The sequence below is a fragment of the Equus przewalskii genome, chromosome 10 (assembly GCF_037783145.1).
Source record: "Equus przewalskii isolate Varuska chromosome 10, EquPr2, whole genome shotgun sequence".
Taxonomy (NCBI): domain Eukaryota; kingdom Metazoa; phylum Chordata; class Mammalia; order Perissodactyla; family Equidae; genus Equus; species Equus przewalskii.
This window is the reverse complement of record NC_091840.1, coordinates 756,845-784,748: the sequence shown is the minus strand read 5'-3', so window position 1 is coordinate 784,748 and position 27,904 is coordinate 756,845. Positions and strand designations below refer to the sequence as shown.

Sequence of the window (27,904 nt, the reverse complement as noted above, 5' to 3'; positions counted from 1 at the left end):
CGCCGAGGCCCGAGCAATCGGAGGCCGAGCGCCGAGCAGGCAGGGCGGGGCGGACCTGGGCGCGGACCGCAACGCACCCCGCAGGGCCGGACTCCTCGCACCCTCCTTGGAGCCCGCCGCGCCGCGGAGCCGTCCGGCCGAAGTGCGTCCTCGCCCGCTGTGCGCGCGCTACTGGGGTCTCCAAATCCTCCTCCTCAGGTCTCCTCGTCACCCTCCCGGGGTCTCTCGTCCTCCTGGCGTCTCCACATCCTCCTCCTGGGGTCTCCACATCCTCCTCCCGGGGTCTCCACATCCTCCTCCCCCGGTCTCCCGTCCTCCTCCCGGGGTCTCCGAATCCTCCTCCTGGGGTCTCCGAATCCTCCTCCCGGGGTCTCCACGTCCTCTTCCCGGGGTCTCCACATCCTCCTCCCGGGGTCTCCGTCCTCCTCCCGGGGTCTCCAAATCTCCCTTCCAGGGCCTCCAAGACCCTCTCTGAAGGGTGTTCATGACCCTGTTTCCAGGGGTCCGTGCCACACCTGCAGGCGCTGGTACCCATTGGCGCTCAGTACACGTGTACCTTCTGGAGGCCCTGCTGCGTCTTTACAGCTTCCAGTATCCCTGCAGAACCTTCCTTCCAGTAGGTATGAAGTAAGGTCTTAACCCTGTCAGGATACCTAAGATTCTGAATAGCGGAGTTAGCAGTGAAGTTCATTCATGAGTATTGTGTCCGAAGAAGGTGCAGAATTTACTGATACTCAGGGAAAAGAAAACTCTCTTAGATTCATTGGACCATAAAAAAGAGATCTGTCCAACAGAAACATCATATCGTGGGACCTGACATTGGGAAAATAAGTGCAGATCAGACACCACTGAGGGGCTCTTGGTAACCCACCTAAAAACCCCGAGGAATCAGGGACAACTGGACATCTACTGTTAGTCTGATCAAGAATAGTGACGGGGCTGGCCCAGTGGCTTAGTGGTTACGTTCCCATGCTCTACTTCCATAGCCCGGGGTTCCCGGTTTGGATTCTGGACGTGGACCTACACAGTGCTCATCAAGACATGCTGTGGCAGCATCCCACTTACAAATGGAGGAAGATTGGCATGGATGTTAGCTCAGGGCCATCCTTCCTCACCAAAAAAAATAATAATAATAATAGCGGCAGTTGACCCGTCCTTTTTTTTTTTTTGAGGAAGATTAGCCCTGAGCCAACTGCTGCCAATCCTCCTCTTTTTCCTGAGGAAGACTGGCCCTGAGCTAACATCCATGCCCATGTTCCTCTACTTTTATATGGGGGATGCCTACCACAGCATGGCTTTTTGCCAAGCAGTGCCATGTCCGCACCCGGGATCGGAACCGGTAAACCCTGGGCCACCAAAGCGGAACATGCAAACTTAACTGCTGCGCCACGGGGCTAGCACCAACCCAAGTCTTTGAAATAATCTCACTTGTAAGACGTCATGCAGGAGGGAATCAAAGCAATTACACACTCATAACGAGATGGAATGCCGACTTCTCTCCTCCTTCTCCTGCAGATTTGGCAGAATCTTGTGTTGGGAAACAACTCTGTGTCTGTTGCAGGTAAGATGGCTATGTTCATTGTCACCCCAGTGTCACAGGAATGACAGGAGGATTTCTCTCAGAATAGAAGGAGCTGCACACGTGGCCAATGCAGATCTCTTGGCTTGAAATTTTTCTTTTAAATCTCTTCCCTGGAAAATAGATTTGGTTTGTAGGATTTTAAAACAGTTCAGCTTTAAAAGTATTGCAGTTTTTTGTGTTTTTTTAAAAGATTTTATTTTTTTCCTTTTTCTCCCCAAAGCCCCCCAGTACATAGTTGTATTTTCTTCGTTGTGGGTCCCTTCTAGTTGTGGCACGTGGGATGCTGCCTCAGTGTGGTTTGATGAGCAGTGCCATGTCCCCGCCCAGGATTCGAACCAATGAAACAGTGGGCCGCCTGCAGCGGAGCGTGCGAACTTAACCACTTGGCCAGGGGGCCAGCCCCAAGAGTATTGCAGTTATTCAGAATGCGTTTTCATAAAACTCATCCACCTCTCAGCTGGTACTGTACTTAATTGCTTTAAGAATTTTGTCATTGAGATTGTCTTGAATATAATCTATTTTTTAAAAAAATCAAACTGATTGGGGGCTGACCTAGTGGCACAGTGGTTAAGTTCGTGTGATTTGCTTCAGCAGCCTCGGGATCACAGGTTCAGATCCCGGGCTTGGACCTACACACCGCTTATCAAGCCATTCTGTGGCAGGCATCCCATGTATAAAATAGAGGCAGATTGGCACAGATGTTAGCTCAGGACCAATCTTCCTCAGCAAAAAGAGGAGGTTTGGTGGCAGATGTTAACTCAGGGCTAATCTTCCTCACCGAAGAAAAAAAATCAAACTGATTGGTTTCTGTGTGCATCTGTTTTATCTCCCATGCTGTGTTCTAGATTCCTTAAGGTCAAGGGTTATTACTCCTTGCCCGGAATGTGCAGTCTGCATTAGGGAGGTGAGTACATGACCCGCAGACACGGTTCTCTTTCCTTTTCCCATGTAGTCCGTTATGCTTTTCTAAGAGAAAAAAAATAAGATTTCACAATCTCCCAGCTGCCTCCTCATCATCCAGACACTTCCTTTAGTCTAATATGAACTAGTCAGCCTGGCATGCTTGTGGCTCATTTGCTTTTCAGATTATCAATGGCTTATTTTAAATCCTAGACAGTTTCTTGTCACCTGAGCAGTTTTTTGCAGTGTCTTCCTCCACACAACCAAGCTGACTTGAGCTCTAGAAATGTAAATTATTTTTAATGCTATCCAAAGTAAAATAAAATTGAGGATAAATTTTCAACAGAAACACCATATCGTGGGAGCTGAAAAGTGCTTAGCAATATCTGCTGACTGTTTCATGGGCGCAGTATGTATAGTTTCAGAGGATCTTTAAAATGGAATTATTTAGCAGTCATTCTTGTTATTACAGATCACAACCATCTTATAAGAAAACCAATGCTGTTCTGTTTTAGGGGCAAATCACAGCTAAATGGCAGAGGTCCCTCTATTTGAACGTGGAGCAAGGCATCTTGATCCGTTTTCATGTTGGTGAAATGAGTTTCCTCCCGCTTAATTTCAGAACCGAGACAGAAAGTGGAAGGGCAAGGCCAGAAGGAGCCGTCGCTCGTTTGTAACTCTGCGTTTCTCCACCAGGAAGAAGTGCCCAGACAAGAGATTTTTGTTATACACCTTCACAAAAAACAGTGAAATGTCCGGTTCCTCACCGTTTAAGAGGCGATTAGTTCATTTGGACCTTAAAGGAGCTCCGCCAAAGGTCTCGTACCTCTCGGAGGTAAGAGCTCCCGTTGCCTCTCGAGACTCCCCTCTGCCTCGGGGTTGGCCTTTGACTTTGTGAACGATGTTCTGTAGAGATGTGTGCTTAGAGCACAGCCTCGGGTTCTGGGTTGGGGCACGATGGTGGCAGCAACACAGATTCTGAATTTCCCCCAAATCTCCTCACAAAACAGACAGAACAACCAGGATAGCCAAAGGGAAAAGAGAAGGGGCAGAAGGCCACAACCTCTTCGCCGTGGGCTGAACTGTGTCCCCAGAGAGATGTTCAAATCCTAGTCCCTCAGACCTGCGAATGGGGCCTGATCCGGGTCTTTGTAGATGTCAGTGACGTAAGAGGAGGTCCTGCTGGAGTAGTGCAGGCCCTGTGCCCATGAGTGGCGCCTTTATAAGGAGGGGGAGATTGAGACCCGGAGACATGCCCAGAGGGAGAAGGATGTGAAGACTCACAGGGCGGACACCAGGTGAGGACAGACGCAGAGACTGGAAATGATGCATCCATGGGCCAAGGAGCATCAAGGATCACCGGCAGCCACCAGAAGCTGGGAGAGGCCGGGAGGGCTTCTCCCCTACAGGCTTCAGAGAAAGTACGGCCCTGCCGGCACCTTGATTTTGAACTGCTGGCCTCTAGAACTCTGAGAAAATAAGGCCTTAGTGTTTTAAGCCCCCCAGTTTGTGGTAATTTGTCATGGCAGTGCTCTTCAACAAAAGCAGGTATCAGGGTGTCCCTGTGAATTCCTAAGTGCGAGTGGGTGGGGCCAGAGCAGACAGCACAGCACCCGCTGGGGTCAGCAGCTAGCAGTAGGTGGTGGGGGAAAGAGAAAGGAATTCCGACTATTCTGACGACGATGGCCCCTCAGGTCAAGGTCTCCTGTCAGCGAGATGCTGGGAAGGTGTCAGTGGCTCCAAGTTGCGGAGGTGTGCAAAAAGCTTCAAAAGACAGTGCTGGGGAAGCCCGAGGTTCTCAGAAATACCTCCAGAAGGACAGAGCCCCACACTAAGGACTCACTGCTGGGAAAAGAATCCACCTTGAGCTGGGCAGGAATACCGAGGGTGAAGGAGGGAGAAGGTTCAGCTACAGGGGGAAGGGATCCAGAGGAGGCAGAGACGAAGTAGCTGCACAGAGTCCACAGCTGCTAATCCTGTCGTGACAATGGAGCAGGGAGCCTGGGCTGGCCCATCTCCATCCCAAACACCAGAACCTGTTCTTAAAAATGCAAGAAAACAGATCTCATTTGAGCAACAGAAAAGGATGGTGCTTAAATACCATACAGAGGCATTGTAAGAAAAAAGAGGATGATGATCTGAGTAGCATTCTGACAAGGAGGGTGTACCAGGAACATGTGACCACAGAGCAGATGAGCTGATATTTCCGTATTACCATAATACTTCAAAATGAGGTCAAAGATACTAAGAAAATGGTAGACGCTGTGAAAGAAGAGCATGAAACAGATGTGGAAAAGCCCAGAAACATGATAACCAGACAAAAGGAGGCTGTGAAAAGATTGCCCCAGGAATGAATGACAAAGAAAAAGAAAAAAGTCAGAAATGGAGACTAAATCAGAAGAACCAAAGTAAACAGACACCGTGGAAAACAGTATTGGGAAATAAATGACAGAAAAGGAAAAAAAAAAGTGAAGAAAGAAAAAGCACTGTGACAAATTGATAGAGAAGATGGGCAAAGATCCAACTGAGATGTCACTGGCGTTCCTGTGTCCGTTATCTGTTGCTGCAGATAATGGACAGACCACACCAAACCTAGAGGCTTAAGACAACCATTCATTATTCCTCCTGTTTCCGTGGGCTCTCTGGCTGCTTCTGCTGGTCTGACTTGGGCTTCCTCGGGTGGTTGCAGTCCCATGACAACTAGAAAGGCCTGGTGGTCCAAGATGGCCTTATCCCCATGTCTAGCATTTGTGCTGAGTGTCCGCTGGCACCTTGGTTCTCCTCTGCCTGGCCTCCTCTCCTCCAGGTGGGCTCTTGTCATCTCAGAAGCTGAGCCAGCTCTCTTTTCAGCGTGGCAGTCTCAGGGCTGCTGGGGGCCCAGAGTTACTCTTGATAAAGCAAGTGAAAGGTCAGCCCAGGTTCAAGGCTTGGAATAGACACCACCTCTTGATGGAAGATGCCCAATATTGTGTCCATGTTTTCAATGTTCAACAGTTCCCAAAGAAGAGACCCAAAGTAATGCTGCAGAACGGATGCTAAGAAACTACAATTCAAAGACACTGTCCTGAAATTAAAGACTACTCGACTCTGCATGTTGAAAAGTCATGCCGTGTACCTGGAGAACTTACCTAGAATGATATACACCAAGGTATCTTGTAGTAAATGTGTCAGACTCTAAAGAAAATGAAAATGAAAAAAAAATCTTTTGGGCACACAGGAAAAAGTGTGCCCAAATCATGTGTAAGGAAAGAAAATCAGATTGTCATCAGATATTTTGACAGCAACATTTTATGACAGAAGATAAAGGAGAAATATATTTAAGATACTCAAGAAAATATAATATGAATCAAGGATTTTGTATCCAGCCAAGTTGACCTTCAAGTATAAAAGCCACAGACCAACTATTATAAACATCCAAGAACTGAGTGAGTTTATTGAAGAACAGCCTGCAGCTGCAGCATTAGGACTGGAGTAACCCAATAACTGCTGAGAGGAAACTCTTCCTTAAAGAAGAATTCCGGCCAATATTCACAGAAGGGTTGGCATAATTGGAAAGTCACCACCTTGCTGTTTAATGCCAGCTAACTAATAACTATCAGTGGTTGTTAAAATCTTTAGGCAGAAGTTCAAGGGGTGGATCTCGCTGATGCCCCCTGAACCCAGTGATCAGCCCCAAATCACTCTGGTGGGACAGCCAATTTATGCCTTCTAGAACCACCTGTGAAACATTCTTACCACAAGAATGAAACCTGAACCAAATTGCACTTTCACATCTAACCACTAGCATGCACAAGAATGGGAATTAGGCACACACACTGAGGGACATCCTGAGATTACCATCCATCAATTCCAAAATTTAGAAAACCATACAAAACGAATGACCTTGTTTCTTCAACAAGTAAATTTCAAATAAAAAAAAAAGCAGAGAGGACTGTTGCAAATCGAAAGAACCTTCACAGATCCATTCAAAAAAGTGTATTGTATGGACCCTGTCTGGATTGGGTTCAAACACGCCATGTGTGAAAAGATTTTAGAAACAGGAAAATTTGAACATGGATGAGATTAAGGAATTACTTGGTTAGATGGGATAATGGTATTGTGGTTATGCTTTTTAAAATGTCTTAATCAGAGATATATAGGTGAAAAGATATGTCATCTGGGATTTGGTTTAAAATACTCCAGTCAAAAAAGAAAAGTGGGGTCTGGTCTGATGGCGCAGTGGTTAAGTTCGCACGTTCCACTTCTCGGCGGCCCGGGGTGCGCTGGTTCGGATCCCGAGTTCGAACATGGCACCACTTGGCAAAAGCCATGCTGTGGTAGGCGTCCCATATGTAAAGTAGAGGAAGCTGGGCATGGATGTTAGCTCAGGGCTAGACTTCCTCAGCAAAAAGAGGAGGATTGGCAGCAGTTAGCTCAGGGCTAAGCTTTCTCAAAAAAAAAAAAAAAAAAAAAAGAAAGGTGGAAATTAGGTGAAATAAAATTGGCAAAATGTTGGCTGTCGTCAAATCTTGGTGAGAAATGCACAGGAGCTCATCAAATGATACCCCTGCGTTTGTGTACAGACGATTGTTACCAACCCTGAGGACAGAATGGCCCAGTAGGCCCACAGGTGGTCAGATGGTCGAGGCTGAAAAGGAAACCAGATGCAAAAATGCAAGGGAAAGAGGAAAACACCGTAACGGTGTGTTTTGTTTACCCACGTGTCTGACCGGGTTAGCCAGCTCCTTTCCACAGTCAGTCTGCCTCCTTCAGTAATGTGCAGTCAGTCAGTGATTACCCATTTTATGCATTATCCTCAGCTAATTTTCAATCCCAGGCAGATTTCCTCCTTCCGTCCAGCATGCTTCAGAATGTTCCCGTATCCTTGGGGAAAGAACGCTGGCAGCAACGTCGACGAGATGGTTCAATCATGTGAGCCTGCAGCAGCCCTTCGTGGAGATGGGTTGCAGTTTTACGCATCTGCAGGGAGTCACGCCCACAATGTGCTCTGCTTCACCCTGGTTTTGACGCTGGACTAGAAGGAATCTCAGCGCTGTGTCTAGTAGACACGGGGAGAACTGGGGGAGAAGCCCACGAGCAGCCCCCAGAGCTGCCGCTCCTCTGTTCCCTCTTCCACCTCCTTCATCGATGCCGCCTTCCAGGCACTCACCACCAGCCCTTCAGAGCTCTGTCGGTTCCCCTGTGCCCCCCAGTTCCCTGTGCTCTAGAAGGTTCCCCTGTGCTGCGTCGCAGCCGGACAAGGAGCTGCTCCTGAGTCTGGAGCAGGGCTGTCTGTCTCAGCGCCCAGCCCGCCCTCCCCAGCTAAGCCACCATCAGTGCTGTTTAGAGAGAGCTCCAGTTTACAGCATGCAGTCCCCCCACCCCTCTGTGTCAAAAGTACACATTCCAGTTAAAAGTTTCCAGAAAAAATACAAATATCACCTACAATCCATGTCCATAAGCTAAAAAAAGGTCCACATGCTGCAAATATGTCACTTTTTGTTCAAATAGTCACTTCCTCCTGACATCCCTGTTTTCCCCCCAGATTTTTCCTCTGTTCCATGCCCTGGGTGCAAACGGCCTCCTCATTGAGTATGAAGACATGTTTCCCTACGAGGGCCACCTGAGGCTGCTGAGGGCCAAGCACGCATACAGGTACCTCCAGCACGGCGACACTGTGTGCAGCAAATGCAGAGTGGGCATGGGCGGTGGCCTGGAGATGCAAGGCGGGCAGCGAGGCTTTAACAACAGTGGGACAATCCTTTTCAGTCTTTTTAAATGCCTGTCTTTAATTACAAAAATAAAACACATTCACTGAGGAGAATTTGGAAATGTTTGAGAGAGAGTAAGCCTCAGCTGTGACCCCCCAGGAAAAGCTGGGACCTGTGTGTCCGTCGGCCAGTGTCCTCATCTGCAGGTGAAGCGCCTAGGGAGCACTGTGACAGGTGTCAACGCGGGGAAGGAGGGCTGCTCTTTACGGCCACAGGCGGGATCTCATCGGGAAAGTGAAGACTAAAGGGGAGAGGGTCAGAATCAATGAAATCAGATGTTGTGCTCATGGGCACACCCCACTTGCCTTCAAGGTTACAGTGTCCATGAAATCAGTAATAAACAATCCAAAAGAAAAACAGGCAAAGGACATTAAATAGCAGATCCCAAAAAGGAAATAAAAATACCAAGAAGCGTATGATGATAAAACAAATCAAAACAACAGTGAAATGCCATTTTAGCTACCAAATTGGTGAAGTTTTTTAAAAAATTATAGTGCTCTGTGTTCACGAGGGTGAGAAAGAGCAGACCTCCCGCTGGTGGAATGCAAAGCTGTGCAGCCCTTCTGGAGGGCGGTTTGGCTCTTTGTGTCAGAACTCCCCAAAATGTGCATGCCCCATGTGCCTGGACGGGTAGGCGGGAAAGGTATGAACCAGAGTGCCCCTACCATGGGGAGATTGCCCATGGCTTTTGTCTTCTTCATACTGCTTTGTTTTCTTTCCTACAACGAACATGTTTTGTTCATTTGTTTTTTTAAGTGAAAAAGGTGCTGGGGTTCCTGTGAAGCTTGAAAAAGGTATATTTAGGGTAAAGACAGACCTTTATATAATCAATACTTATAGAACTGATTAAGTTAAGAGATGGTTCAAACACATACAGAAATTGAGATAAATTCGTAACTGACAACTCATGATGGAGTGGGACGTCAGCCCTTCCCAGGATGTCACCCTGATGGCGTGGGTAGCAGAGTGCTGGCCTGGAGGGACCTCGGGCATTTCTTCCCTCAGGCATGCTTACAGCAGCTACCTAAGAGGGTTTTATCCGTTCACACATGGGGATGCTAACTCCCACGGGGGTGAATTCATTCCACTGGGGTGAATTCACTCCACCGGAATCTTGAAACTCTTCTTTCTTCTATTAAAGGGATCACCAGCTTTTTCTATAAAGGGCCAGACAGTAGATATTTTAGACTGTGTGGCCTGTCTGGTCTCTCTTATAACTGTCTGTGGGGCAAAAGCAGCCACAGATTATCAGATGTAAATAAGTGAGTGGGGGGGTGTGCCAATAAAACTCTGTTTGCACTGAAATATGAATTTCATATAATTTTCACATGTCACAAAATATTCTTCTTTTGACTTTTCTCAACTATTTTATTTTAAAATGTAGAAACCATTCTTAGGTTGCGGGCTGTAGAAAAACAGGTGGGCAGATTTGCCCTCCAGCCCATCTGCCGACCCCTGCTCTGGAACATGATTCCTTGTGTGGCCCAGTTTCTTGTAAAGTGACTTCAGCCTCTTGTAAAGTTTGGGTTAGAATAGTGCGTAAAAAGTGAGTTGTTACTTGAGGACATAAAGGGCATTATTTCCCAAGTTCTAGAGCAGGAGCCTTCTCTGAAACCTTAAGAGCTTTTCAGTTAGTAGTTTCCCCGGGAGAGTCCTCCAGGAACCTGATGAGGAAGGATGGGGGAGAGAGGGCACGTGAGTGGGAGCTGGAGTGTGAACGAGAGCTGGCCTGAACCTCCCTGGCTGATCTTTGTCTCTAGCCCCTTTGAAATCAAAGAGATCCTGCACCTGGCCACGCTGAACAACCTAGAGGTCATTCCCTTGGTACAGACATTTGGACACATGGAGGTAAGTCAGAGGAACAGAAGTCACCTGATGCCCGGGGTGGGGCTCAGGTGCACAGGCAGTGGCCAGCCACAGGCAGGGAGCAGCTCAGGGCCGCGCGGAGAGGCTCTTGCTCCCAGAAGCCCCTGTCCTGTGAAAGCCTGAGAGCACAGAGCTCTAGGTCAAAGTGCCCTCTGTCCAAGGAAGGGAGGAAAAGAGCCGGAAGTGGGGGGGGGTGACTCCCACGGAGCCCTGCAGGCTGGCTGTTTTCCTTTTTAACTTGTATTCATCGAAATATTATTGTGTGAGGTAAAATGCAACATTAAGAAAAGAAAACATGCTGTATGTTTTCTCTGTGTCCTTTTCTCACTTAATATTGGAAATATTTCCCCAAGCTCCTGTGTGATCTTCAAAAATATTCTCATGTCCGCATCAAACAGCAGGAAGCAGTGAGAGACAGCGCTGATCTCAGGCTGTCAGGTTCCATCCTTCCCTCTATCGAATGCACCCGTTAGCTCTAGGACGGTCCTCCCCCGAGTCTTCATTCACTGTCGGCATAAAGGAGTTGCCTTCACTTGGGGCACGCGTGCCTTCTCGTGCTTTGTGCTCGTGTTCTGGGTGCCTTCTGGGACTCCCTCCCATAATCAGTCCCCCGCTTGCCTGGTTGACTCTCCCTGCTGTGCTCTCTGGGCTTGTCACTTTCCATCACCGGGGACCACACACCCGACAAAGCACCTCCCCAGGCCAGCGGTGTCCTCTGAGTCACTAATTCCACTAACAGTTTCAGTCCTCTCTTGACTCTCACTGGCTTTTGGCATTGCCAACACGCTCTCCATCTGGCCACGCCCGAGCCCTCTGTTCACTGTGTGCGGTCCCGTAGCTGCCACTGGACTTAGCAGTCCTCATGGCTCCTCTCGAGGCCACTTTTTTCCCATTTCACACTCTTTCTCTGGACAAAGCCAATTCCGCCCCTGCTTCCCCTTCCTGTCCTCAGTGACTGCCAGACCCCCATCTCCAGCTGCATTGAGAGGCCCCTTCCAGCTTCAGGGAGGGGCTGCACTGTCCCCAGCACCCCATGCCCACTGCATTGCCAGTCCATCATCAGGCCCGGCTGGCTGCCGTTGCTCCTCTGTGTCTTGAGTCAGCACTGCTTCCATCCTGCTGTCACCCTCCTTGTCTACACTGCTGCCTGACCTATAGAAAACCCTCCTGACAGGTCTCCCAGCGTCACCCTGTCCCCTCCACTCCTTCTCCCCACCACAGGCAGGCTGATCTCCCAGCACAGCCTGCTCAGACCACACTCCGCCTCCTTAAGTGCCTCACTCTGCTCTTGGGGTGGATTTGTTTCCTGGGTCTGCCATCGTAAAGGGCCACGAAAGGTGGCTTAAAACGACAGAAATTTATTCTCACAGTTCTAGAGGCCAGAAGTCCAAAACTGAGGTGTCCTTGGGGTGGTTCCTTCTGTAGGAACCCCTTTACATGCGTTCATTTGCCATCAGTACATCCCTTTTGGTGAAATAACTTCAAATTTTTGCCCATTTCACTTTCTGAACTGTTGAGTTTTTAAAGTTCTCTGTATATTCTGGATACAAGTCTCTTGTTAGATATGTGGTTTGCAAATATTTCCTCCCAGCCTGTACTTTGTCTTTTCATTCTCTTAGTGTATTTCAAAGAGCAAAAGCCTTTAATTTTGAGAAGTTTTCTCTGTGATGAACCATGCTTTTGGTGTCATTTTTTAAGGAACTTTGCCAGTCACCAGGTCACGAAGACCTTTCTTGTTTTCTTCTAAAGTTTGCCACTTGCGCATTGTCCATTTAGACTTGGGATCCATTTTGAGTTAATTTTTGTGTGGGGTTTAGGTTGAGGTTCGTTGTTTTTGCACATGGCATGTAGCCACTTGAGACGACCAGCGGTGCCAGCGCCACGTGTGGGAAAGACAGTCCTTTCTTTGAAACTTGGGATCTGGACTTGCCTTTGCACCTTTGTCAGAGATCACTTGACTGTGTTTGTGAGGGTCTCCTTCTAGACTCTGTTCTGTCCGGTTGTCTGTGCGTTTGTCCTTCTGTTGATACCACATTTTCCTGATTACTATAGCTTTATTCCGAGTCTTAAAACCAGGTAGTGAGATTCGTCCACCTCTGTTCTTTTTCAGACCTGTTTTGGCTCCTCTAGTTCCTTTGCCTCTCCATGTATATTTTAGAATCAGTTTGTCTGTGTATCTACAAGAGCCCTTGCTGGGATTTTGACTGGAGCTGTGTTAAATCTGTAAATCAACTTGGGGGGATAATTACCTCTTTACTATGTTGAGTTTTCCAATCCATGAACATCGTATGTCAGCCATTAATTGTGTTGTTCTCCCAAATGTGTTATTTTTTTCCTTGATACTTTCAAGATTTTCGTTTGCGTCTGCCTTTTAGTGGTTTGGTAACGATGTGTCTAGGCCTGGGTTTCTTTGCATTTCTCCTGCTTGGGTCTGCGGAGCTCCTTGGATCTGTAGGTTTTTGTTTCCTTCACTCCTGTGAAGGTTTGGGCCATTTCTTCAAGTGTGTTCTCGGTCCCTTTCTCTGTCTCCTTTCTTCTGGGACTCCCTTTGCACATATGTTGGTTCACTGGGTGTTGCCCCCGGGTCTCTCAGGCTCTGTTCATATCCTTCCACCTTTTCTCTCTGTCATTCAGATTGAATTATTTCTGTTGATCTACTGTCCTGATCACTAACTCTTTCTTCTGACATTTCAAATTGGCTGCTGGGGGCCAGCCCTGTGGCTGAGTGGTTAAGTTTGTGCACTCCACTTCAGCAGCCCAGGGTTTGCCAGTTCGGATCCTGGGCACAGACCTACACGCCACTTATCAAGCCATGCTATGGCGGCACCCCACACAGAAGAACTAGAATGATGTTACAACTAGGACATAGAACTATGTACTAGGGGTTTGGGGAGAAAAAAAAAAGAGGAAGGTTGACAACAGATGTTAGCTCAGGGCCAATGTTCCTCACCAAAAAAAGCAGCATACCTTCAAATTGGCTGCTGAGCCCATGAAATGGAATTGTCATTTCCATTATTATAGAGCTTCCTTGAATTCTGGGGACATATTCATAATAGTTCCTTTGCAATAATTTTTCTGATAAATCCAACGCCTGGGCCCACTCAGCATCAGTTTCTATTGACTCGTTTGTTCCCTGAGTCTGGGCTCCACTTTCCAGTTTATTTGCACATCTCATAATTTTTGGTTGAAAACTGGACATTTCAGATAATATGTTGTATCAAAGCTGACCTTTTCCCCTGCAGCTGGTTGTAAGTTGCCTGGATTTAATTGTCAGGGTCAGGATTTAATCTGCTGGTGGTCAGCCGGGGTGTAGGCGAGGTTGTCCTTGAGCCTGTAAGGCTCCACCTTGTGCCGCCGGGGCCAGGGGCACTCAGAGTTCAGCCAGTTCTCAGTCTGTGGCTGCTCTCCACCCAGCGCTCTCAGGTCCCCCGCATGTCGCCCCCAGTCGGCTGGGATGTGAGGAGGGCAGGTGTCGCCTCTGAAGCACTCTCATTTCCAGGGTCACCTGTTACATTTCTGTTCTAGGGGCAGCTCACCCCATGGGGACCGCAGAGTTCAGGCAAGGCTGTTGCTCTTACTAATGGCCCCCAGGGGCGGGTTCACCCACAGCTAGCCCTGAGCGGGGAGGAGAGCACCCAGGCAAGAAGCACCTCTCTTCTTTTTTTAAAAAAAATTTTTTATTGAGTTAATGATAGGTTACAATCTTGTGAAATTTCAGTTGTATATTATTGTCTGTCAGTCGTGTTGTAGGTGCAACCCTTCACCCTTTGTGCCCACCCCCCACCCCCCCTTTCCCCTGGTAGCCACTGATCTGTTCTTTTTGTCCACAGGTTTAAATTCCTCATATAAGTGGAGTGATACAGAGATTGTCCTTCTCTATCTGGCTTATTTCACTTAACATAATTCCCTCAAGGTCCATCCATGTTGTTGCAAATGGAATGACTTTGTTCTGTTTTGCAGCTGAGTAGTATTCCATTGTATATATGTACCACATCTTCTTTATCCAATCATCTGTTGATGGGAGCTTAGGTTGCTTCCATGTCTTGGCTATTGTAAATAATGCTGCAATAAACATTGGAGTGCATGGGACTTTTGGAATTGCTGACTTCAAGCTCTCTGGATAGATACCCAGTAGTGGAATAGTGGAATGGCTGGATCGTATGGTAGTTCTATTTTTAATCTTTTGAGGAATCTCCATACTGTTTTCCATAGTGGCTGCACCAGTTTGCATTCCCACCAGCAGTGTATGAGAGTTCTTTTTTCTCCACAACCTCTCCAACATTTGTTATTATTTGTTTTAGTTATTTTTGTCATTCTCATGGGTGTAAGGTGATATCTTAGTGTAGTTTTGATTTGCGTTTCCCTGATGATCAGCGATGATGAGCATCTTTTCATGTGCCTATTGGCCATCAGTATATCTTCTTTGGAGAAATGTCTGTTCATGTCTCCAGCCCAATTTTTGATCGAGTTGTTTGATTTTTTTTGTTGTTGAGTTGTGTGAGTTCTTTATATATTATGGATATTAAACCTTTGTGAGATGTATTACTTGCAAGTATTTTTTCACAGTTATTGGGTTGTTTTTTTGTTTCAATCCTGTTTTCCTTTGCCTTGAAGAAGCTCTTTAGTCTGATAAAGTCCCATTTGTTTATTCTTTCTATTGTTTCCCTTGTCTGAGAAGACATGGTGTCCGAAAAGATCCTTTTAATACTGATGTCTAAGAGTGTACTGCCTACATTTTCTTCTAGAAGCCTTATGGTTTCAGGTCTCAGCTTTAGGTCTTTGATCCATTTTGAGTTTATTTTGGTGAATGGTGAAAAAGAATGGTCAATTTTCATTCTTTTACATGTGGCTGTCCAGTTTTCCCAGTACCATTTGTTGAAGAGACTTTCTTTTCTCTGTTGTAGGCCCTCAACTCCTTTGTCGAAGATTAGTTGTCCATAGATGTGTGGTTTTATTTCTGGGCTTTCAATTCTGTTCCATTGATCTGTGCACCTGTTTTTGTACCAGTACCATGCTGTTTTGATTACTGTAGCTTTGTAGTATGTTTTGAAGTCAGGGATTGTGTTGCCTCCAGCTATGTTCTTTTTTCTCAGGATTGCTTTAGCAATTCGGGGTCTTTTGTTGCCCCATATGAATTTTAGGATTCTTTGTTCTATTTTTGTAAAGAATGTCATTGGGATTCTGATTGGGATGGCATTGAATCTGTAGATTGCTTTAGGTAGTATGGACATTTAAACTGTGTTTATTCTTCCAATCCATGTGCGTGGAATGTCTTTCCATCTCTTTATGTCGTCATCCATTTCTTTCAGAAAAGCCTTGTAATTATCATTGTATAGGTCTTTCACTTCCTTAGTTAAATTCACCCCAAGATATTTTATTCTTGTAGTTGCTATTGTGAATGGTATTGTGTTCTTGAGTTCTTTTTTTTTGCTTTCTTTCTCCAAGCCCCCCAGTACATAGTTGTATATTCTTCGTTGTGGGTCCTTCTAGTTGTGATATGTGGGACGCTGCCTCAGTGTGGTTTGATGAGCGGTGCCATGTCCACGCCCAAGATTCGAACCAACGAAACCCTGCGCTGCCTGCAGCAGAGCACATGAACTTAACCACTCGGCCATGGGGCCAGCCCCTTGAGTTCCTTTTTTGTTAGTTCATTATTAGAGTATAGAAATGCTACTGATTTATGTAAATTGATTTTATATCCTGCAACTTTGCTGTAGTTGTTGATTACTTCTAAAAGTTTTCCAATGGATTCTTTGGGGTTTTCTATATGTAAGATCATGTCGTCTGCAAACAGCGAGAGTTTCACTTCTTCCCTCCCTATTTGGATTCCTTTTATTCCTTTTTCTTGCCTGATTGCTCTGGCCAGGACCTCCAGTACTATGTTAAATAAGAGTGGTGATAGAGGGTATCCTTGTCTCATTCCTGTTTTCAGGGGGATGGGGTTCAGTTTTTGCCCATTGAGTATGATGTTGGCTATGGGTTTGTCGTATATGGCCTTTATTATGTTGAGGTAGTTTCCTTCTATGCCCATTTTGTTCAGAGTTTTTATCATAAATGCCTGTTGGATCTTGTCAAATGCCTTCTCTGCATCTATTGAGATGATCATGTGGTTTTTATTCCTCAGTTTGTTGATGTGGTGTATCACGTTGATTGATTTGTGGATGTTGAACCATCCCTGTGTCCCTGGTATGAATCCCACCTGGTCATGATGTATGATCCTTTTGATGAATTGCTGTATTCTGGTTGCCAAAATTTTATTTAGAATTTTTGCATCTATGTTCATCAGTGATATTGGCCTGTAGTTCTCTTTTTTCGTGGTGTCCTTGTCAGGTTTTGGTATCAGCGTGATTTGGGGTCCTTTTCTGTTAACGAGGAGTGGGGAGCAGTGCTCAGAGGGTCCCAGGCTCCCTGAAAATGATGGAGTCATCTGAAAAAGACCCGACAATATGGATGGTTAGGATTTTCCAAAGAGATAAAGGAAGGAATATCATCCATAAAAGGAACAGGAAATCATTAAACAAAAGAGCAGCTCTAGTCAACCCAAGGGTCCATCATGGGTAATGGATAAGCAAAACATGGTCTGTGCACTTGGAATACCGTTCAGCCTTAAAAAGGAATTGTATGCCCTCAGCTCCTTTGTCAAAGATAAGCTGTCCATAGATGTGTGGTTTTATTTCTGGGCTTTCAATTCTGTTCCATTGATCTGTGCACCTGTTTTTGTACCAGCACCATGCTGTTTTGATTACTATAGCTTTGTAGTATGTTTTGAAGTCAGGGATTGTGATGCCTCCTGTTTTGTTCTTTTTTCTCAGGATTGCTTTAGAAATTCGGGGTCTTTTGTTGCCCCATATGAATTTTAGGATTCTTTGTTCTAATTCTGTAAAGAATGTCATTGGGATTCTGATTGGGATGGCGTTGAATCTGTAGATTGCTTTAGGTAGAACGGACATTTTAACTATGTTTATTCTTCCAATCCATGTACATGGAATGTCTTTCCATCTGCTTATGTCGTCATCCAATTCTCTCAGAAAGGCCTTGTCATTTTCATTATATACGTCCTTCACTTCCTTAGTTAAATTTACCCCGAGGTATTTTATTCTTTTTGTTGCGATTGTGAATGGTATTATATTCTTGAGTTCTTTTTCTGTTGGTTCATTTCTGGAGTATAGAAATGCTGATTTATGCAAATTGATTTTATACCCTGCAACTTTGCTGTAGTTGTTGATTACTTCTAAGAGTTTTCCAATGGATTCTTTGGGGTTTTCTATATATAAGATCATGTCGTCTGCAAACAGCGAGAGTTTCACTTCTTCCCTCCCTATTTGGATTCCTGTTATTCCTTTTTCTTGCCTGATTGCTCTGGCCAGGACCTCCAGTACTATGTTAAATAAGAGTGGTGATAGAGGGCATCCTTGTCTCATTCCTGTTTTCAGGGGGATGGGGTTCAGTTTTTGCCCATTGAGTATGATGTTGGCTATGGGTTTGTCGTATATGGCCTTTATTATGTTGAGGTAGTTTCCTTCTATGCCCATTTTGTTCAGGGTTTTTATCATAAATGGCTATTGGATCTTGTCAAATGCCTTCTCTGCATCTATTGAGATGATCCTGTGGTTTTTATTCCTCAGTTTGCTGATGTGGTGTATCACGTTGATTGATTTGCAGATGTTGAACCATCCCTGTGTCCCTGGTATGAATCCCACCTGATCATGATGTATGATCCTTTTGATGAATTGCTGTATTCTGGTTGCCAAAATTTTGTTTAGAATTTTTGCATCTATGTTCATCAGTGATATTGGCCTGTAGTTCTGTTTCATGCTGTCCTTGTCAGGTTTTGTTAATAGTTGCTTTATGAACTTTGGTGCTCCTGTGGTGGGTGCATAGATATTTATAAGCGTTATTTCTTCCTGATGAAGTGTCCCTTTGATCATTACATATTGGCACTCTGTGTCTCTCTTTACCTGCCTTATCTTGAAGTCTGTTTTGTCTAATATAAGTATTGCGACACCTGCTTTCTTTTGTTTGCTATTAGCTGGGAGTATTGTCTTCCACCCCTTCACTCTGAGCCTGTGTTTGTCCTTGGAGCTGAGGTGTGTTTCCTGGAGACAACAAATTGTTGGATCTTGCTCTTTAATCCATTTTGCCACTCTGTGTCTTTTTATGGGGCAGTTCAGTCCGTTTACATTGAGGGTGAGTGTTGATGCATGAGGGCTTAATGCTGTCATTCTGTTGCTCGTTTTCCGGTTTTCCTGTGTTTCCTTTGTTTCTCGTCCTGTGTGTTTTAGCCTGTCCGTTGACTTCTGCAATTCCTTATGCTGGGTTTCTTAGGTTTTTCCTTATTTATGTTTTGTGTCTCTGTTCTGTTTTTTAGTTTAGTGGCTACCCTGAAGTTTGTATTCAGAATCTCGTGTATAACATAGTCCATTTTCTAGTGGTCTCTTCCTTCCTTAGCCTAGACTGTTTCAGCCCCTTTCCTCCTCCCCTCCTAAATTATTATTTTCATCTCTTATTCCAACTTGTGTTGTGAGTTTGTGGTTAGAGTGATGATTGTCTTTGCTTTGGTGATTTCCTTCCCTTTATCCTAATGCTGTAGTTGAATATTTGCTATCCTATTCCGATTCTATCTGTTTGTCTCCCTACTCTGTGTTTTGTGACCCCTTTCTCCCTTTTTTTCTTATGTCAGGTGTGAGAGCCTTCTTGAGGATTTCTTGTAGTGGAGGTCTTGTGACTACGAAGTCCCTTCGCTTTTGTTTGTCTGGAAAAGATTTAATTTCTCTCTCATATCTGAAGGATATTTTTGCTGGATAGAGTATTCTTGGCTGAAGATTTTTATCCTTTAAAATTTTGAATATGTCACTCCCATCTCTCCTAGCTTGTAAGGTTTCTGTAGAGAAATCCACTGAAAGTGTGATAGGGGCTCCTTTGTAGGTTACTTTCTTCTGCCATGCTGCCCTGAGTATTCTTTCTTTGTCCTTCATTTTTGCCATTTTTACTACTGTGTGTCTTGCAGTAGGTCTTTTTACATTGACAAATCTAGGAGATCTGAAAGCTTCCTCCACACACGTTTCTCTCTCAATCCCTAGATTTGGGAAGTTCTCTTCTCTTATTTCGTTGAGCACACTTTCTGCTCCATTTTCCTTTTCTACGCCCTCAGGAATTCTGACGATTCTTAAGTTGCATTTTCTCATTGAGTCAGCTATTTCTCTGAGATTTTCTTCAGTTTTTTAAATTCTTAGTTCTCTTTCTTCCTCTGTCTGGAGCCATTCAGCCTGTCTATCTTCGATTATGCTAATTTTCTCCTCTATGGTAGCTACACGGGCATTCAGGGAATCTATATTCTGTCTTATCTGATCCATTGTATTTTTCATCTGTAGTATTTCTGATTGATTCTTCTTTATAATTTCAATCTCTTTTGTGAAGTAACTCCAGAACTCGTTGACTTGTTTCTCTATATTTCCCCTTACCTCATTGAGTATTTTGAGGATAGCTATTTTGAACACCTCTTCATTTAGTTTACCTATTTCCAAGCCCTCAGGACATACTTCTGTATTTTTACTGTTTTCCTTTTGGACTGGAGCTTTTATAAATTGCTGGATGGTAGAGGAGCGGTTTTTGTGCATGATGGTATTATTCGGTTGCAGTTACAGCCTGTCGCCACTAGATGGGGGTCGAGAGCCTTGCATTCTGAGCCCTCTGCCTTCAGCCAATGGTGGTGGTGCACAGCTTGGGTTGGGAGAGGAGGGGCACTTTCTCTCACAAGCCGACCTGTATTGGATCAGGTCTCACTTTCTGGTCTCCCAGGGCCCTGGCTTGCTGGGGTTTCCCCACGCGAAAGCTTTCCCCGTTAGAGGGTTTCCGCTGCATGGGCGGTGGGAGTCCTGGATGATCCCCAATGCGCAGCCCCTCCGCTGCCCCTTCCCGCACCCGTGGCAGCGATTCCAGTCTCTAGGGGAGGGAGCCAAGTTCTCTCCTACCCGGTTCTAGCTTCTCCGAGGGCAGCTCCAGCCCCTCCGCCTTCTGTCGTTTGGCTCCTGTGGGTCTCTGATGGTTTCTGTTATTATGATTTTTTTTTTGGTTGGAAAGCAGTTGCTCTTTTTAGTTGTAATTTGGAGGGGAGAGAGTCCTGGGTGAGCCCACGCCACCACGTTGCTCGAAGCACCTCTCTTCTTAGCTGCAGTCATGCTGACTCTCCCACAAATGTTTCCCCATTTGTTGTTCCCCTTTGGTTGGCTTCCAGAGCCCTGAAATGGTTGCTTTTGACTAATGGTTCCATTTCATCCTTGTTTTGGGGAGAGGATTTGCCAACCTCTTCACACCACTCCAGCGGGGAGTCTGCCCAGCCTGTCATTCTGAATGTGACTGATCCTGTCTCTCCAGTCTCCTCACTCAGCCCAGTTAGAATCAAAGGGAGTGAAGGGCCACGAGCCATGATGAGCCAGCTGGATGGCTCAGTTCCCTGCTCCTCCTGCAGCACAGCCCTGTGGCTGGCCCTGACCCCTCCCACACTGCCATGCCCAGCCCCTCTGCCAAGACTGGGCAGACACGGTAAGTTTAAACCACAAAGCCCAGGCCCCAGCCGTCAGGGCTCAGGTGACTCACAGGCAGGAGCTGTGGGTCTCCTTCAGAGTGGCTCCTTGCCGCAGAGCTCAGGTGCGAGCTTCTGTCCCCCAGTGTCATTGAGCCCCCTCCTGTCTTCTCTCCACAGTTCGTGCTGAAGCACGAGGCTCTCACTCACCTCCGAGAAGTGGCACTTTTCCCCAACACACTGAACCCCCATGAGGCGGAGTCCCTGGCACTGGTGGGAGCCATGATTGACCAGATCATGGAGCTGCACCCCGGTGCCCGATGGCTCCACATCGGCTGTGACGAGGTGGGTGCCTTCATTGCTTCTCCACTCCTTAAGCCTCACCAGTGGGGCATGCTCTCCCCAGTTCTGCAGCAGTCACCTTCTCCTGCCTCATGGGTTCTTCTCTTAAATAGAAGAAATAGTCCACATCCCAAAGGGTAAAGAGGGGCTGGCTGAGGAGATGTTCCCTGGTCAGGGCATTCATCCCAGCTGACAGGTGACCTCACACGGGCAAGCCTGCAGAGCCAAGCAAGGCACGGGTGGGGCATAGACTCTCCCGTCCCCACATGGACCCTGCAGGTCAGCTGAGCGATGGGCTGGGCCCAAAATGGCTGTCCTGCCCACACCCACAGCAGCAACAGAGCCACTCCCCAGTTAGGCAAATTCACGGCCTCAGGGCTGGCCCTGGGCAGGAGTTTGGGCTGGTTACTTCTTCCAACTGAAGAAATGCAGTTTTGTATGGTGGGCCTTTGCAGCCATGGCGCACTAGCTGGAAAGGCAGTTCCCGGGACGCCGGGTGACGTGGCCTCCACCCCTCGCCCTTCTGCTTCACCCCTTCTTGAGAAACACAGACAGGCCTGGGGAAGATTCCAAGCTGGCTGAGCACAGCTGGACCTGAGGTGGATGGGGATTTGCAGGTTTTATCCCCAGGGCTTGATCTTTTTCTTCAGAGGAAATCTTTTTTTTTGTAGTAAATACATAGAACAGAATTTACCATTGTAACCGTTTGAAAGCATATGATTCAGTAACTTCTAAGCACATTCACAACAGCGTGCAACCACTACCTCTGTCCAGTTCCAGGACGTTTCCTCCCCCAAACAGAAACCCCACACCCCTTAGCAGCCACTCCCCAGCCCCCTCCGCCAGCCCCCAGCAGCCACTCATCTCCTTTGTGTTTACGGATTGGCCGCCTCATGCAGTATGTGGCCTTTTGTGGCTCATTTCACTGAGCGTGATGTTTTCGAGCTTCATCCACATTGTGGCATGTGTCAGTGGTTCGTTCCTGTTTGTGGCTGAGTAATATTCCAGTGTATGAGGAGAGCACACTCTTTACCATCCTCTTACTGGTGGACACCTGGCCGACTTCCATCTCCTGGCTGTTGTGAATAGAGCTGCTGTGAACGTTCACAGGAGATCTCGAACGGCAGTTTAGGTCCCAGTGAAGAAGGCAGGGTCGCCCTTTGCTGCCTCCTCCGCTCAGGCCACGGCATGAACTCTGGTCTCTCCCAAGTATGTCTGTGGGTGAGGAGGGCGATCTGGAGGCAAACCTGCCCTGTGTCTTCCCTCCAGGTCTATTACCTTGGAGAGGGTGAGGCCTCGAGACAGTGGCTGCAGCAGGAGCAGAACACCAAAGCAAAACTGTGTCTGTCCCATGTGAAGGCGGTGGCCAGCCACGTGCAGGCCCGGCACCCTGCCACCACGCCCCTGGTGTGGGACGACATGCTGCGGGACATCCCCGAGGACCAGCTCTCAGGTCCAGACAACCCCATTAGAACCACTTTTTCAGTTTTCTCACACAAAACTGCCATTCCCCTGAAAGACATTTTAGAATCTTGCAGGAGTACGGAAGTGACGCGTCTGAACCAGAGAGCAGCCACAAGGCCCTGGACATCAGGAGGAAGGGGAGAGTGGGGGGCAAAAGGGTCCTGATGGGCCCTGAGGGTGTCCAATGCTTCTGGCAGCCTTGGCCTCACATGACCTCACTGGCCACCCCTGAAGGGGGCCGTGGCTGAGGTTCGCACTAGCTGCTGGACGAGCCACTGGTGGAGGGAAGCAGCGGCACCCCCAGTCCCCGTGGTCTCACATCCCTATGGTCCACTCACAGCCCCGGCCCAGAGCCAAGACCCGCGGAGCTGCTCACGCTTCTGCAGGGCTTGTGTGTCCTCAAGGCAGCCACTACCACATGTGGCCACTTGGGTTGTAATTAAGATTAATTAGAATTAAATCCATTTACTGGTGTTCCTGATGCACCTGGGCCTAGTGCCCCCATCGCAGCACACAGAGCATGTCCACCCTCGCAGGAAGCTCTGGGACAGACGGCCTGGGGCTCACCCATGACAGAACTCCAGAGTCCAGTCATTTCTAAAGCTGGCTGGCTCTGTGGCTGTGACATTTACTGCCAAAAATCTGGCATGGTGTGGAGTCTGTACTTTAAAACCCACGTGTCCTGAAACAGACAGGTTGTGTTCCACTTTAACTCAAGAAGTGTGGGCTGGAGGGTGTTCTGGGTGGGTCTTGGTGCTCACGGCCTCTCTCTAACCCCAGCGTCGGGGGTGCCACAGCTGGTGGAGCCTGTGCTCTGGGACTATGGAGCCGACCTGGACATCCATGGCAAGGGTCAGTACCATGTTTCCAGGGGAAACCCCTTGTCTTGGCCCCCAAGACCCTGTAGCCCCAACTACCCAGCTGAGGGGAATGCAGGGGCCTCAGTCGCTTGGCTTAGAATTCTGTGAATTACCTCTGCTTCACCGAAGGCCTCCTCCCGCTGTGGCCCTGGGGGAGCGGGCCCTCAGCACATGTCCTGCCACCTGGGTCACTCATGGGATGGCCGTTCTCTGTGTTTTCCTAATGAACAAGTGAACCAGGGGCCACTTGTAACCAGCTGGCCTCTCTCCTCTCACCGGGATTTAAGCCTGTCCAGAACTAAACCCGGTGGTCATGGGCTCCTCCCGATTTTCCGTCTGGACAAGCATGGTATCTGGATATCCGAGTTTCAGGGCTTGGCGGCTGCAGCCCCTTGGGGACCCAAGCCAGCCACACCTCACTTTCTCACTCAGCCCTCCTCATGGAAAAGTACCGGAAGTGTGGTTTTTCCCAGCTGTGGGCTGCCAGTGCCTTCAAGGGGGCCACGGGCGTGAACCAGGCCCTGACCCCCATCGAGCACCACCTCAGAAACCACGTGCAGTGGCTGCAGGTAGCCGGCAGTGGCCCAGCAGACATGCTGCAGGGCATCGTCCTGACAGGCTGGCAAAGGTAAGGCCCCTGGGCCCAGGGAAGCTCTCGGGGCCGGCCTGTCCAGGGAGGGTCAAGGCAGCTCCCATGCCCAGACAAACTGCCCTCCTCACCAGTCCAGTCTCAGCCTCAGTCCTTCCCAAGGTTGGCTGAGGGAAAGGGGCCGGCACTCTGAGGAGAGTGTGGGAGGAGCCTGGGCCCCCAAGGAGCAGCGGTGGCTGCACAAAAAAGCCATTTGGAGTTGGGCCCCTCGCACCCCTGGGGCCTCCCAACATACTCTGCAGAGGGGACGCCGCACAGGGTATTCAGGTCCACAGAGCACGCTGGCCCTCCTGGCCCCACACCGCTATGTGATCCACACACGTGTCTGCACCCTCACCTCTAGGTCTGCAGCCTCACCTCTAGGCCACAGATGCCTGTTTGCGTCTCACATACGCCATGGGGGCAGATTTTGGCTCTTTCAGGATTTCACACCATTTGAAAAGTAGAGCTACAAATGAACCCCTGGTCCTGGGCCAAGTCCTGGCCACAGGTCCTGTCCTGTGATTGGGGTGGCCGAGACGGAGGCCAGGTGGCCGCAGTACCAAGGGCAGGGCAAGTGCCCTGAACCAGCAGGAGGCAGCCGGAGGCAGGGCCCTGCAGGTGAGCTCCAGGCCCGGCCTGTGTCCTGCAGATGCTCCAACCTCACTTACAAAGCTGAACTCATTAAGGACTTCAGGTTGGTGACCGCAGAGCAGTAAGCCCCAGGCGGGGTCTCCTGGGCAAGGTCCAAGTGTGTCTGCCAGCCACTGGGAAGCCCATGGACATTTCCAGAGGCAGCAGCGGCACTGCAGTAGCTTCTGGTTGCCTGTCCTGTAGTGCAGTGAACAGTGTGCAAGCATCTGCTGCAGGGCACAGGGCGGCGGGAGCTGAGTGCCCCTCTCCTGTGGACTTAGGTACGACCACTTTTCCGTGCTGTGCGAGCTGCTGCCCGTGGGGATCCCGTCCCTGGCCGTCTGTCTGCAGTCACTCCTACATGGTATGGTCCCCCTGCTCCTCCCAGGAAGATAGGAGGGCAGGAGGCACAGAGGCCGAGTGCCCGATGCCCCCAGTTGCCGCCTCCTCAGGGCTGGACTAGGGTCTTCCTCATGGGTTGGGGAGGACGAGCTCACCAGCCCAGCTTAGCTGCCCAACCACCCCACATCTTCAAACCTAAACCTAAGGGAAGCCAGTAAGTTGGGGGAAGAGCCCCCCAGACATAGTGAACCCATGAAAGAAATTCATCATGGATGGGGTACAGAAGAGGTTCCACCTTTGCTGCATGAATGTCCTAAACACCCAGTGCTGGCAAGTTGTGTGGGCCCAGGGGAACACCTTACCCCAGCACTCCCACTTCTAGGTCACCCGCGGGAGCAGCGGGACATGGGGCAGAGGTGTGGGGACATTCCTTAGAGCACCGACTAGGACAGAAGTCAGGAGTCAGTGGAAGGGCTTGGGTAAATAAAGTGTGTACATTTAAATTCTGAGACTATGTAGGAATTTAAGATGATGGTGTACGTGGTGTTGGCGCAGAAAGATGTCTGAATGCATTAGGAAAGCGGGGCACTGAAACACATGCTGCTTAAGGAGGACTGTGCAGGCCCAGAGAGGAAGGAGAGACGGCAGACCCTGTCATTTTACTCTTTCTGAGTGTCAGTATTCAACCATTTAGAGAAGGGCACAGCAGATAACCGAGACGTGTTAACACTAGTGGTGTGGACTTCAGCTCCTCCTCCCCCGGGAGCTGGCAGCCCTTCCACGCGCCTCCACCTTCTGCCTCCACATGTGGCCCCTGCATGTTCTCAGCTTCCTGCCAGCCTGTGACTAGCCTCCTTTGGTGGGTGCTTCTCACCCGCCCTGACCTGGAGGTTTATTCACTCTGGTTCCTGCGCGCCTCCCTGGTTGGCTTCAGTTGCCCTAGAGTGTTCCACTGTGTGAGAAACTGCGATTGCAAACCACTGCATGATCCCTGGGCGGCTGTGCAGTGGCCAGGCAGCGCGGTCTGGGCTTGCCTGCAGGAAGGCCGAGGTCACCCCACATGGCATCTCAGCAGTCATCTCCTGGGTGGAGATGCTGCTGGCCACGCTGATCTCATTTCCATTTCCTAGTTTTTAACACCACAAACGCATTTTCACATGCATAATGAGAAACACTGGGCTCACCCATTCCCAAGGTCTCTTTAGGTTTGGCACGTGCCTGGCCGGCCCTGGCAGGCAGACCCCCTCGGTCACTTAGCCCACAGCCTGAGGGCCTGGAGGTCCGACCAGGCCTCCTCCCCATTCTCCAGAGGCTGCACCAACCGCCTCTGTCTGTGGTTGGTTTCAGGAGGCTTTGCTGAAGATGTTAAAGCAAGAGTGGAGAACTTCCTAGGGATTTCCAGCCTGGAAATAACTGATTTTATGAGGTACCCCACACCCCAGCCCTGCCTCTCCCCTCACGCTTGGACCCGTCTCAGCTCAGCGTCTCTGTGCAGGGAAGGAGCCGGCTCCTTCCCCGGAAGCGACATCCTCGCCCTCATCACGCAAGTCAGCCTCCACCTGCGCAGCTCCGTGGACGCACTGCTGGAGAGGGACAGGTGAGTGGGCAGGGGCGAGCCGCCACTGTGCCCCGCACCGGACAGGGCACGGGCCAGCCCATCCTGCATGGAGACTTTCTAGTGGGAAAACGACTTTTTAAAACTTCTACCAGACTTTTATTCAAAGGTATTATTTAAAAACCACTGGAGGCCACCTGCAGCGGGCTGACCAGGTGCATGGATTTGCCCCCAGGTACGTGACCGGCTGGTTCAGCCCCTTCCATCGCAGGCGGAAGCTCATCCACCCGGTCATGATCCAGCACATCCAGCCCCAGGCCCTCAGGTAGCCCCCCACCAGACAGTGCCCACCCAGGTTGCCCGGCCTCCCACCAGGTGGCAGCTTTCCGTGTCGATCGGCTCTGCGCTAAGACAAGCTTTCTAGGCATCGCAGCCAGGGGTTCCTGGGTGAAAACTTTGCTGAATCAGCTGTGCCCTCCAGCAGAGAAAAGCTAAGGCACTCTGATCCCACGAGAGTGAAGGTCGCCAAATGCCCCGATGGCATCCAGGGCTCATTGTGCCCCTCGCCCTCCTGGTACCACAGGAACAGAGTCCCCGCCAGCCAGCCCTCCCCGGTGCTTTCCTGGCTCACGGCTCCCAGCTGAGGCCAGTGCAGCCTGTCCCACTGAGTGTAAGGTGCTGTCAACCGTCAGCAGGTTCATGCACAAGAAAAACCCTGCCAGCCAGTCATAAAGCACATTCGAGTTTCAGATGTTATTCATGTGACAGTCACTGTCATTCCCACCAGCCCTGTGAGGTGGGCACTAATAGCCCCATTTTACGGATGGGTTCACTGAGGTACAGAACTGCACTGACCCCTGGGGTTGTTGAGGACATGAGTGGAGAGTGCGTAGGCCTGGGCTGTCACCCAGGGGTCCTCACTCGGTGGGCCCACTGCCGTGTGTGGTCCTCAGTCTCCTGGCCAGGTGGAGTGCCCTCGTGGGGGAGTTGGAGGCCGCCCTGCAGCGTGTCTTCTACTCGGACACCGTGGAAGAGTGGCTGGAGGAGAACGTGTACCCCAGCTTGCAGCAGCTGCAGGGTCTGCTGCAGGACCTCAGCGAGGCGGCTGGCCCCCCACCCTCACTGGCCAGCCCTGGCCTGTACACGAGTCAAGACCCCTGAGGGGAGGGGGCCGATCGTGGGCCTCCTTGCACCCTTGTCCAGCTGCATCCGGCCTGACGCTTGCCTCCTGTTGAGCCCGGGACAGCGAGCAAGCAGGCAGCACCCAGGGTAGACAGTTATCGCTGGGGAAAGAAAAGTGGAAACACAGAGAAAAAGGCCCCTGGGAGTGAGTGATGACCTGCATGTGGGACTTGAGTTCTGAAATAAAAAGAGCAGGAGCTAGCAGTCATGTTGAGAGAATCTGAAACAGACTCGTACTCCCTGGCTCCCAGTGCTGCAGTCAGGCCCTCACAGTGGTC

At 49.0% G+C, this 27,904-nt stretch overlaps 1 protein-coding gene across 25 annotated transcripts; it reads left to right on the top strand.

The window, feature by feature from the left end:
* Position 1: 1 nt before the first annotated feature.
* Positions 2-27,830, top strand: HEXD (hexosaminidase D). Of its 25 annotated transcripts, none has more exons than XM_070559583.1 (16): positions 2-142; positions 501-616; positions 1,516-1,561; positions 2,428-2,486; positions 3,179-3,317; positions 8,007-8,116; positions 9,993-10,080; positions 20,801-20,965; positions 22,232-22,415; positions 23,207-23,278; positions 23,719-23,914; positions 24,829-24,911; positions 26,237-26,315; positions 26,385-26,486; positions 26,680-26,769; positions 27,398-27,830. In XM_070559583.1, exons 5-16 carry the CDS (start codon positions 3,234-3,236, stop codon positions 27,603-27,605), a joined length of 1,461 nt encoding a protein of 486 aa, XP_070415684.1. In that variant the 5' UTR covers positions 2-142; positions 501-616; positions 1,516-1,561; positions 2,428-2,486; positions 3,179-3,233; the 3' UTR covers positions 27,606-27,830. The 25 variants fall into 25 exon arrangements, with proteins under 25 accessions (XP_070415684.1, XP_070415680.1, XP_070415686.1 ...); XM_070559579.1 differs by having other exon boundaries at positions 501-620; XM_070559585.1 differs by having other exon boundaries at positions 501-620; positions 3,105-3,317.
* The last annotated feature ends 74 nt before the right edge of the window (positions 27,831-27,904 follow it).